At 52.3% G+C, this 12699-nt stretch overlaps 1 protein-coding gene across 7 annotated transcripts in view; it reads right to left on the bottom strand.

Moving 5' to 3' along the window:
- Cbfa2t3 (CBFA2/RUNX1 partner transcriptional co-repressor 3) overlaps nucleotides 1-12699 on the bottom strand; it is a 74546-nt gene that overhangs the window by 20502 nt on the left and 41345 nt on the right. For 3 of the 7 annotated variants that reach the window (XM_051201726.1, XM_051201727.1, XM_051201730.1), the window contains exons 2-3: nucleotides 4705-4851; nucleotides 2103-2180 (exon numbers count right to left, since the gene is read on the bottom strand). The exons of 1 other annotated variant lie outside the window; for it this stretch is intronic. In XM_051201726.1, coding sequence (XP_051057683.1) covers nucleotides 2103-2180; nucleotides 4705-4851 — 225 coding nt within the window. The remainder of the gene's footprint in view (nucleotides 1-2102; nucleotides 2181-4704; nucleotides 4852-12699) is intronic. 3 more of the 7 variants (XM_051201728.1, XM_051201729.1, XM_051201731.1) reach the window with 2 other exon arrangements.

The raw sequence follows: 12699 nt of genomic DNA, 5'->3' as shown, positions 1-12699 counted from the left end.
CAGCCCAGAGCTGTTATGGTACAGTGTGGGTGTGGCTGCTGTTATAGTCCCCTTGGAGTACACCCCTCCCCATTCCTCTGTCCTCACCTCCACCCTGACAGTCACCTAATACAAGGACTCTCACAGGTCCTCAGACACCCCCATATCACCCATGAGGGTTGGGGCAGCAAGGTCAGTCTAGATATACAATATAGGCCAAACCTAGGTCCCTCTGCCAGGACCCAAGCCACTCTGAAGTTCTGAGGTGGGATCTAGGATCACAGCATAGCCATCTTCCTTGTTTTCCAACCCATGGCTTATGGAGCCTGCAAATGCCTCCAGCTGACCTGGTAGCTGGCCCTCATGAGATCACAACCCTGACAGAGTCTGCATGTTCGGTGTTATGCGAGGAACCCCTCAACAGCTGCTCCCAAGGGACAGAAGTTTCAGAACATGTGGGGGGAGAAAAGCTGGCTCACATGCTACCTTGGTGTTTCCATGCTGCCACCAGGTATGGAACACTCTGCATTCAGTTCTAAGCTGCTCTTCTGTACTAGTGGGGGACATGCACATGGAAGCTGAAGTCTTTCCACTTGTTCCCCAAAGGATCTCAAGACTTCATTCCAGTTCCAGAATGACTATATGTTAGTAGAAGCAGGCCTGGGTAAGTCTGTGCGTGGGCGCACCCTTCTTGCTCTGGGGTGGTCAGTGATGTCTGCATACAGCACAGCAACGGCTCTGGGTCCTAGCCTCTCTAACACCAAGTGCAGAGGACCCCACTGGGTGGACTTCCCTCTCACTAGTAAGCTCTGACAGCCACTAACACACATGCTGCAGTCAAACCTAATGAGAGCCACTTGCTGTCACCTCAGCCAGACCGGGAGATGGCTTGTTGCCACGGAGACCTCACTAATAGAGGTGGAGTTGTGTTTTAAGGTCAAGCATTTTATCGAAAGGGCTCTGGCCCTTTTAGTAGTTTCTAAGACATGCCAATGTCCACATTATCTAGTCCGCCACCCACCGGACCCAGCCTGGCCTGGTCCTGTCCTCCCTGAGGCCCGCTTACCAGCCTTGCTCTGGGCTCCTGGGTCCCCGGTGGCCTGTTCGCCTCACTGCCTGTCTGTCTTCCCTCCCGCGGCTGCCGGGCAGTCTCAGCAGCTAAAGAGACGCCAAAAATAGCCCCCAGCACAAGTGTTTTCATTACCACAACAGGTGTGTTACTAAGTTAGACTGCACACGTGTCCTCGGCTGATGTTTGGGGGCACAGACTAGCACCCCCATAGCTTCCCAGCCTCGATGCTTGGGTGAGCGTTGGCCTGGGATGCATGGACCCTATTAACAGTTCTTCCATTCTTTCTCCCTAACAAAGAGAACACCATAATCACCACCACAAGAGCCAGTCAACAGTTGATGGCCAGTCAGGCTGTCTGCCAAGCCCTAGTGTGTGGCCAAGCATGGCACAGAATGATGGCAGCAAGAAGGACAACATAGAACATAAATAACACATGTAACCTCTTCCTTATTCTTAGAGCCCAGAAGTTACATGGCAGCTGCACACACCTGGGAGATGCAGCTAACTGGCCCCAGTTAAGACTGCTGAGCCATAGCAACCCCTGATGATAGGGGACAAATATTCTGAATGTCACCCAGAGCTTTGGTGGAATCATCCACTGATGCCCACAGGGCATGTGGTGTGGGTCAGACATGGCAACAATGCTTTGCCAGCATGGTGCATGAATCACCTTCAGCACTCCATACTGCGGTGGCATCTCTTTACAGGTGGAGAAACTGAGGCACAGGCAACCATACCTGCCCATCATTACCCTGTCAAGGGTGGGAGCCAGATTCACTTGAAACAGTGGAGCTTGACTTGCCATTGACACATGCCCCACTGTCCCTTCACAGTCCTGGCATCTGCTCCAGGCAGCCTGTTTGGCTGTTGGGGACAAAGCTCAGTAGGCATTCACATGCAAAGGTGCCACAATTCCAGCACAATGTCTGAGGGTCTCAGTCTCTAGCCCTTAGGCCCCTGGGCCTCTCTTGTCCAACAAAGGGAGTATAGAGGCAGCGAGAAGGACCCAGGTGGCCTCCTTAAAGCCCATGGTTCTTGTTATTTTACTTACAGAGACAGACCATGGACCACTTTAAGCAGCCGTGGAAACGGCCATGGGGCAGAGACGTCGCAGGTCCATCCTCTCCATCTGTAAGCAAAATAAGAAGAACACGCTGTCAGGAGGGCGCCGCAGCAGCCCATCCCCTCTGCTGCTTAGTGGCAGTCCTAGAGACCATGCTGTGCCATTGGGGGTCAGTCCAATCCTCTGGGCCTCAGTTTCCTCCTCTGCAAAAATAATGGTTGCACTGGGTATCTGTCAGAATGAGCAGGGCACATACCTCCTAAAAGCTGAGCCCCTCCCCCAGGAAGTGCCTGGTTACCCCCTCAGCACTGTCCCTTAAGGGACTTGGGACCTAAGCTATGTGTTTTCAGTTACTGAGATTCAGGTCTGAGGTACTTAGGTGGGGCTGTCAGTGGAGACAGGCAATTTCTCTAGGAGTAGTGAGAGCCCCCTGTCTCAGAAGCATACAAAGGCAGATGGGAGCTGAACCCACCTAGGGGCTCCCTGCCTAAGAGGAGTGTAGTCTGGATCAATGTTTCTTGCTCTGTCCCAGGTCTCCACACCAATCTGTGCCCAGGATGGTCACTGGGCCAGGAAAACCACAGCCCTCAAGTAGAGGTTCAAGGTCAGTCTCTTCATTTGGCTTGAAGCACTGGGCAGGAATCTGCAGCTGGCTGTGGAGGCTTTACCAGGACTGCCACCAGCCAGGTGCAGGGGTGTGGTTAACCATGTGGATTAGGAACAAACCTGAGGTGACCTCAGGAGGCCTGAGCCTCAGACTTATACACCAACTAGTCACCCCACAGACTGGAAGTGTCACCTTAGAGAAAAATGAAAGCCTTGTGCTCTATGGACAGAGCTGCAACCCCCAGGGTGGGACTGGGGATTCAGAGGAATGAAACTCCTCCCCATGCCCCACATATGCTCTGGCCACCCTCACATCTGTTTACAGGCCCCACGAAAGTAAGGCCCTGAAGGTCCCAGCTGATCCCATCCTCACTCCTAACCAGGAACATCTGGTGTCCAGGCCAGTTTTCGGGATAAGAACTGGTCCACAGGGAAATGCAGGCTGGGGGAGGCACACCCTCAGGGTCGGTGACAGCTTAGAGTCCAAGATTCGCCTGTCAGCTGCTCTTTCTTCCTTCCTGCTTGGGGCCTCCAAACATCTGGAGGACCATTGTTTCAGGAAGTGTGTCATGGCCTCACTACTGGGAGAGGTGGCACAAACCCCCCAAAACAAACAATCTGTCCCTAAGTTAAGACATGGCATTGGTTGGTGACATTGGTACAGTTCCACAGAGCCCCCTTTCACCCACTGGATGAGCTTTGCATCTGCCCAGCAGTCAGTCTACCTGCAGTTCAGCCCAGAGGGAAGGAGGGAAATGTAACTACGCCAGTCACGTCACCATGGAAGGAAGAATGTAAGAAAAGGCACAGGTACCTCTGGCCTGGAGGAGCATGGCCAGCAGGCAGACCCAGGGCCTGGCAGACCCATCTGTCCTCTGAGAGCAGCAGGTAGCTAAGGGTAGAGTCTTAGCCACAAGAGACAAGCTAGGAGTCCCCACTCCAGGCTCATTAATTACTGGACCCCAGGTTAACCCTGTAGGAAGTGGGAGCCAGAACCTCTCAAGAGACTGGAAGGTGTATATGGGCATTTAGCCATGAGACAACCTGCCATGTGCTGGGCATGTTCTCAGACAGTCCTGGCACCATGCCACTGTACCTGGAATAGGAGCCTGACACCCTGTCAACAGGACAAGGCTGGTCTCAGGTTGAGTTGGTTGCCTTTTTCTAGACAGCAGGGCTTTGTTTAGAGCCCTATCTTCGAAGGACAGAGTAGTCAGTGCTCTATGTCCAGGGATGGAGAGACCAGAGAGGAAGCACCCATGCCCTGGAAACCAGGTGACACCAGGCTGAGGTATTGAGACCCCTCTCTCAAAGAGGAGTCTTGCTTCAGTTTGAGATCTGGGAAGGGTCAAGTATGTGTCTTTGAGGTTGTGGTGGGGGGTGGCACATGGCTTCTTTCTTCCTGCCAGAACACATAGGATACACTTCTAAGCCTTCACCTTGGGGGAGGGAGGGGCACAAGACGTTGTCCCTTTTAATGGCCCAACCCTGGGAGTTTGTCTTCACAGCTGCTCAGCAACCCAAAGTATAAGTCACAATCTTTCGAAGAAAAGATGGAGGAGAGCTGCCATGCCTTCTCTAGGCTCTCTGGAATCCCCCCAGCTCCCACCCCAGAGGGCTGTGTACTCCAGCCTCTACTCTGGGCTGTTGAGACAAGCCTAAGTACCTGTGGCCTTCAGATATCAGTGCTTATAGGCTGTTACTAATGTCTGTTAACTTACATCATTTTCACAGTGGCTATAAGACAGGAACCACAGCAGGGCACCACTTTATAAATGAGGACACCAGGCTGGAAAGGTGAAGGAGCTCACCCAAAGATGTGAGCGAAGTAAGTAGGAGGAGCGGGAATCTGAGCCTAAGATTAGGCTGCAAATGCAGCACAGGGCCACATTATGTTAAATGTAGAGTACAGAATTTCAAATGGTTCCATCTACTCTACACTCCCTGTCCCGGTCTGCTTCGGGAGATATGAGGGGGAACTCACGTGTGTGAGGTGTGAAGGAGGGTGGTCGTGTGGCTCCCTGGGATGCAGTGGGAGGTGGGGGTGGCATGCTGGGGGGTGTGGACCGGGGTTGCGTCTTCACTTCAGCCGGAGAGTCTGGCATTGCTGCAGCCTTCTCCTTCCTGTCAGCTAAAGAGAGAGAGAAAGAGAGAGAGAGAAAGAGAGAGACAGATCAAGCAGCTGAGGGCAGAGCTGGCTAGCCAGCACGTGGGCAGCGGCCTAAGCTTCCACTGGCCAGGTGGACTCCTGACTCCACCCATCCAGTGGGAGCTCCAAGTGTTCTCACAGGTGGCTAGCATCCATGCACAGGTGAAACACAGAACCAGGCCAAAGGTGGGCTCGTCAGGACCAGTGTCTATGTGGGAGCACACAGTGCCGGTTTCCATGCTCAGGCCCCATCTCAATTCTCCTGACCTGTGATAAGCATCTACATTTATAAGATATATGGGGAGTGATGATCCCAGATTTCCAGAGCTGAGATTCTCCTCTAGGACTTGTGCGGGGGAGGGGACAGGCAAACTGGCTTCAGGAGATGGAACCACAATTTTAACCATCTCCTTCCTGCCCTATGGTCCTTGTGAGCCCTATGGGAGGCTTGTGGATGTCGGGGTACTTAGGGCCTGGTCCCTGAAATGTGACCCACAGGCTCAGGACATCCAGGCACAACCACATTCCAGTGACCCAACTCTCATCAAGGGGCCCAGGTCAGGGTCAGATGAGTAGGAAGATAAGATGGTGATGATGGTCAGGGTGAGCTGATTACCAGGTGGATCCTGGATATCCAAGGGCTCCAGAATAGGACCATGAAGCAAAGGCAGGGGCCGCCCTAAATCCAAGGGGCAGCCTTGCTTAGGGCATTTTTTTTTTTTTTTTGCAGGGGATGGTAAGTAGTACTGGGGCTTCCCTTTCATCTTAAGGTATGGTCAGGTAGGGTAGGTGGACCTGTGTAAGCCTGTCATGTGGCCAGCTCTCCAGAGCCAGCAAGAGATGACTCCTGCTTGTGATGGGCAGAAAGCAGACCTCTCTGCCCCAGTGATTGCCTGGCGGCCACACTCTCATCCCACCTACCCACAGGGTCTCTCATTGTGGGGGGGGGGAGGGTGAAGACAGAGACAAAGTCACACAGTTCAGAACGCCTTGACTCTTAGCCATCGTCATGGCAACTGTAGGCATCACCCCTCAGCCTTTCACATCCTGCACCCCATTTCAGACACATATGAGTCTAGGTGACCCAGCCTCTGTGGCTGGTGTTCAGTAAGTGACATCTAGCAGGTGGCAGACCAGAAACAGTGAAGCCCTCATCTAACTCCTTTCCTGGTCTGCAGAGGGGAGAGAAGCGCAGAGACACTTTAGATAAGCCCAGTGGCCCATGATGGCTTGTTTCTGGGCCTGCAAGGAGAGGCAAGAGGCCCCCATCTTTCTGGGCCCACAAGGAGGGGCAGAATGGGAGCAGATGGTACACAGCAGCCACCCAGGCTGCGGCACCTGCTGTCCCCCAGCTGTGGCCTCTGGTCCCCACTCCTGCCGGAGCTGGGCCTCTCCCCTCCCCCACCTGTCCAAAGGCTGATGACTGGGCACATGTGTGGCCGCAGCTGTGGGAACCTATCAACACCATGCCTGGCTGTGGGGCTGATGGCCAGTCTCCGGTGACAACAACCAAAGAAGGCAACTGTGGCTGGCTGCTTCAGCACGGAGCAGCCCGTCCTCACCAGCCCTTCACCTGTCCAGTCTGCCCTTGGGCCCTCGGGCAACTGGGGCTGCTTGGGATGGTATTGCCAAGGCCAAATGTCTCAAGTGCCAGGCTGGTCCTGGTCACAGGCCCAGGACACTGGGGACATTCTGTGTCTCTGAAGCCTTTCACAGAGGAGAAGTGACTTCACCTGAGCTTCAAGTACTAAACAAAGTAGAACCAATTGAGTGAAGGCACTATGAGCAGCTGGGCTAGCCACTAGTCGTTAGCTCTCAGCACACTTGATCAGTGCTGGATCATTGGTAGACACACTGATGCCACAAGCCTCGGTACCACGTTGCAGTGGCCACCACTTGCATGACCACAATGTCAAAGGCACCCTGCAGGTCCCTGGTGACCTACAGACACTTAACGTTCTTTCTTTTTAATAGGACCTGAATCACAGAGGTCAGAGGTCATCTATCTGCCTCAGAGCTTCAAGTGCTCATTGATGCAGATTGTTCCCAGAGCCCCATAGACCTCGTTTGTCCTTACAGAAACCCTATGGTCCTCATTCCACTCAAAACCCATTTCAGAGAGAACCAGATACACAGCAGTGCCATGACCTGCCTCAAATCACATGTCCATACTGGGATCTAAAGCCAGTGAGTGTGAGGACCTGCAGCCTTCAGGACCTGGGGCTGCTGCTCTGCCCTGCCGTTACCCCTTCCCTGCCCTCCCTCCAGCAGCCTAAGGGTGTCCACTTCCCAGCATGCCCTGGGAATGTTGTTTCCCTCTCCAGCTCATCCCCTCCTGGCATTTCCTCTGGACTGTCACCCCACTGCAGACATCCTGCTCCCTGGTTGACCTATCTTCAAGGTTTCCTCATGAGATTGCAGTCCCCAAAAGGTGGTGACTCAGGGTAGAGGTCACTGAGGCAGCCCCGAAGAGGAAGTATTTCTCTGGAGCCTCAGGAAAAGGGTATAGGGAGCATGGAGGACAGCACTGAGTGCCAGCAGATAGATGGTCTAGGCCAGGTGGGTGGGGCTGGCTGCTGAGAGAGGCTGTCCCCAGGGGCCCCCTTCTTACCTCCAAAGTATGTAAACTGTCCACTTCCCTGAGGTGTGTGTCTGTGTGGTGGTACCAAAGTAGGTAAGGGATATCATTCATAGAACCTGTACCACAGTTGTTTGATGTATTTATTTACTTACTTATTTAGAGGTTTACTGTGTAGCCAAAGATGGTATTGAATGTCTGACACTTCTACCTCCACTTCTAAATGCTGGGAATACATGTGTGTGTCACCACGCCCAGTTTATGGGTGCTGGGGATGGAACCCAGGGATCTGTGCATGGTACAAAACTGCTCTACCAACTGAGCTGCATTCGTTAAATTTCTACCCCGCACTGTAGTGGCTGGGAAGGCCTCCTGGGCCCCACAGGCCCAGAAAAGCCAATGTCAGGAACTAGGCTAGTAGATTTGTCCTTCTCAGGCTGAATCTTCCTGCCCTGCTTCCCTCAGGACCCTCCAGGCACCATCCATAACAGCCTGAGCAGGACTGGCCAGCTAAGAGTCCCCGCTAGTGGATGTTCTGGGAAGCCACTGAGCTTCTTGCTTCCCAGAAAGCCTGCAAATGCTAGTGCAATGGTTAGTCCCTCCAGAGCTGTTCCTGGAGAGGTCCAGACCACCGTGAAGTCTGGGCTTTGGCTTTTCTTTTCCCATTGTCCCACCAGGGTCAGCCACACTCTTGCTAGATTTTCAGCCTTCACAACCTTCTAGAGGTACTGTTACAGCGCCATCTCATAAAGGGGGAAACTGAGGCCCAAGAAGTGATTTCTTCTAAGCCACTTAGCTGTGCAGTACAGGTTTGGGTCTTGTCCATCAGTCTCAAGCCACACTGTCCTTTCTGTACCGACCTGCCGAGGCCTGTGAGCCCAGGTTCTGAGTTGTTCCCAGGCAGTTGGGCAGAGTTTCTTTTGCCTGCTTAGTTGGATTGCAAGGTGAGCAGGTGGGAGTGAAATAAGTCACAGCTGTCCTGTCCTGGGGGCAGCACTGTTGACTATCCCAGGTGACAGCTACTGACCTCAGAGCCCCTCCAGGGACCCACCAAAGTCATGGCCTGTGGTTGGGACAGCCAGGATCGGAACTGTGCATCAGCTCCAGGCCACGCCACTGCTGTGAACTCTTTCGTACAGGCAATCGACACGGTGGCTGTTTGCAGCCACAGTGGGAACCCTGTGGAAGAAGCACGGAGATGTGTAGGGAGCCAGATCCATGTCCATGCCCCTGGGATCAACCTTCCGACCAGCAGAAAGGACACAGGCTTGTGTGGTCACCCAATCTGGAGTGGTCGCTGGGGAACTTCCGTCATCAGCTCTACACCATACTTTGTCTCCTGCTTGCTGTTTGGCTTAGGGCAATACTGTAGTTGGTGTACTGTGGCAGGTGGGGATACTGTGGGAGTGTCCAGCTCCCTCATTCTAAGGAAATGAGCTAAGGGGCCCATGGCATCAATGCAGTCCAACAAGTCTTCAGTGTGGTGAGGGACATCTGTCTCAGCAGCCCTCATCCATACAATCCTGCTCCACCTTATGGGTGAGGAAACCAAGGCACAGAGTGGTCTAGTGACTTCTCCTAAACACCCAGCTGAGAAGCTAGCAATAAAACTGGATTTGGATAGCTTAGCCCTGCTGGTCTCAGGGGCCCCTGCATCCAGGGGACCCCAGCCAGCCTCTAAGGTCTTTAAGTATGTCCAGCATCCCATGTTATCTTTTTTGGGGGGAGGGTGCTGATGTTATCTTCCCACCAGTCCTTCCCAGAAAAGAGTTTATGGGCTTCCTATTCTGAATCCTAGTAACTGCATATAGGGCCTGACAGAGGTTTGGGATCCCCCGAGGGACTTGAAAGAGTAGGGAACTCTGAGGCTGTGGCACCCATACACCATCCCATGGTGCCTGAAGTTGGCAGAGTCTAGGGTGGTCCCTGGGAAGAAAGAGGGTGAGGGAGGCCTGGCTCCTTCCCCCAATCCATCCCAGTCTCTGCCATTTCCCTGTTCCCACCCTCCAGAAAATTCCCAGGCCCCATGGCTGCTTGTGGGCCCAGGGGAGCTCCTGTGTCCTCCACGACATTACCCAGTTCCCAGCTGAATACCACTGAGTATCCGCAGAGGAAGCAGCTCTCTAAGGCCAGGCGGAGCCTGTGGGAAAGAACACGGAATGTGCCGGAACAGGCCACTCCATCCATCACTGTCCCCATCGGCTGTGGTTCCCAGCCCGCCCTCTCAGCTGGGAACTGGCCTAGGCCCAGCATAGAGCTGACCATCTTTCTGGCTGGGTCTCTTCAGACTTTTGTATTCCTAACAAATTCAGAGCCTGGCTTGCTGGCATAGCCAGACTGACCTCTGCAGTGACCTAAGTCACTGAGTGTATCAACAGGTCTCGGAGGTAAAAATGTGATCACAGAGTCAGGACTGAGACTCATATACTGAGGGGACCCAGTATCCCCAAAAGCAGTGAGTCCTCAATCAAAGGCAGAAGAACAAAGGGCACTTGGAGAATATGGGCTCAGGCTCAGGGCATTGACTAAGGTGGGCAGTCTGTTTCTATATCTGTCATTTGGGGATCACAGTGAAAAATCAAAGGTGTATGGCATGCCATCAGATGAGACGTGTGTTAATGATGGTGATTTCTCTTTCAGACATGAAACTACCATGTTTTAGAGCTGAGGAGATGGATAAGCTGGTGCTGGGGATCAAACATAGGACCAGAGTCTGATCCTTAGTACCCATGTGAAAAAGTGGGCATGGTGGCATGTTCTTGCAACTCCAGCATTGAGGAGGTAGAAGACAAGGTTCCTGGGGCTTGCTGGCTAGCAGGTATAGTCTAGTCTATTCAGCAAGTTTCAGGCCAATCAAAGACCATCTTTAAAAAAAAAAGGTGGAAGGTACCTGAAGTATGACACTTAGCACTGTCCTTTGGCCTCCACAAGCATGTGCATGTACACTCCCTCCCTGCACCCACCCATGCCCACACATGGAGAAAAGAAGAGAGATAGAGACAGAGAGATACTATATCATTCCGTAGGAAAAATGAGATGGGCAAAAAGAGTAAAGCTGAGATCACCCTATTGCATCTTCATAACCTGGTCAGACTGTCCCAATACTCAAGATCATTTGAGGTCACTGCAGTGCCACACAGTGGGTAAGGAGCACAGGGCCTTTATCTCTGGATTCCAGCCTCTACATTTGGCTGGGCAGTGGTCCAACACTATGCCACCAAGGCCAAGGTAAGCCCACATGACTGGATTTCCTCATATTCAGCTGGGTCAGCTAACCTTCCAGGACATGTTCCCTGCTTGCTACTTAAAGCTGATTGTCCCCTCTGCCTTTACTGTCCAGGTTTACTCTCTAGTCTCAGATGCTTCTGCCGCAGGGCCTTTGAACTGGCTAGTGTCCCTCTGTGGAAATGCTACCTTAGCCAGGCCTTCACTGTTAACCTTCTCATCCTTCATATCTTTGTCACAACGGCTGCAGTTTTGTTTTGTTTTGTTTTAAAGAACCCGTTCCCCAGAGGTTCCTGAAAGTTGGGCAACACCATTCCCAGGGGAACAATGGGAAAACTGAGAGGTGGGGAGTTCACATAGCTGTCAGAGGTCACAGACTGTGAAGCTCTTTGGAATGCTTCAGCATCTTGATGCTTCCACATAGACTACTGGAGTGTCTCCAGCAGTTTTCATCCATCCATCCATCCATCCATCCATCCACTCACCCACTCATCCATCTACCTAACCACCCACTCACCCACCCATCCATCCATCCACCCATCCATCATGCATCCATCACCACATATCCATCATCCACCCATATATCATCCATCCACCCACCCATCCATTAATCCATATACATACCATGTGTACACTATCCATCCAGCTACCTGTTATCCATCTACTCACTCACACACTCATTTAGAGATCTCCATTTAAAATGGTTCTGCAGGGTTGGCAAGATGGCTCAGTGGGTAAAGGTGCTTGCCACCAAACCTGACAACCTGGGTTTGACTGAATCCCAGAACCCACATAGAAGTTAGTGAATCAACTCCCGTAAGTTGTTCTTTGACCTTCACACACAGATACTGGAATGTGTTCCCACACACATACATAAATAAATGTAATAAAAAATAAAATAACTCTCAACCCTACAAGACCTACAGCCCCGTCTAATCACAAATAACCTGATACCCTCACAAGCTAAACAACAAACTCAGGCATCTCTCATCCTCCTGACCACCAGACAGGGTTACTTTATAGAGCTTTGGCCATCTTGGAACTCACTCTGTAGATCAAGCTGGCCTTGAACTCAGAGAACTATCTGCCTCTGCCTCCCAAAATATCTTATCCTTCACACACACAAGCAAAGCAAAAGCAGTGAATAGCTTGTGTGAAGTGACATAGAGTACAGCAACACTGCAAAGAATCACTGCAGGAAGTCTCATAGGACCATCATGATGATGTGAGAGAAGGTGTAGAGATCTCCATGACCACCTCTGAGCACAGGCTGGGACAAAAGGGTAACACCAGGTTCACAGGGTTGCCTTCCTTGAATGCTCAGAGCCACGGGGTATGCATTGTGGATATATCCTAGCTGTCCTGGTCCTGAGGGTTTCCCAGATGCCTAACATTTAGATGGGCCTTTTAAAATGAGCAGGGTTGGTTGATGGGCAGCACAGCAATAGAGGGCAGCCATGAGGGGGGGGTCATGGAGCATGTACCAGTCCTTTGAGGCCACTGATGTAGCCTCCTTCCCATCCACCATTCTCTGCCAGGGCCTGGTCTTAGTGGGGACTCCTGTCCTAGACATTGAAGCCTAGCTACAGCATCTGGAGTCACTAGAGGGCTCATGTAAGACTGTCATCTTTTCAAACCAGGACAAACGTCCAGGAGACACAGCCCCATTTTGGAGTTCCCCCGTGGTATACATAGGGGAACTTGGGCTCTGACCTCCAGCAAAGGACTGGGTTAGACATGGGCTCCCATGGCCAAGGAATAGTGAAGAGCTGAGAGCTTCCTCTGGGTAATTCCTTGTCTAGGGGGCAGTGCTCCATCCTATCCTGTCCAAGGCTAGAATCAGAGGCACTCAGCTTTGATCCCTCAGGCAGGGAACTTGGGAGTGGGTGGGATGCAACCCTAATGAGTCCCAGGTGTCTGCTTCAGTGGCTTTCCACATCTGGCCTCCATCAGCCTCCACCACCATGCATAAGTAATAATACAAAAATACAGGGATTAGTGTTCCCTGATGTATGCCCCATTGGCCA

This window comes from Phodopus roborovskii, unplaced genomic scaffold (genome assembly GCF_943737965.1).
Source record: "Phodopus roborovskii unplaced genomic scaffold, PHOROB, whole genome shotgun sequence".
Classification (NCBI taxonomy): Eukaryota; Metazoa; Chordata; class Mammalia; order Rodentia; family Cricetidae; genus Phodopus; species Phodopus roborovskii.
The sequence above is the reverse complement of the archived record's forward strand: the minus strand, read 5'-3'. Positions and strand labels throughout refer to the sequence as shown.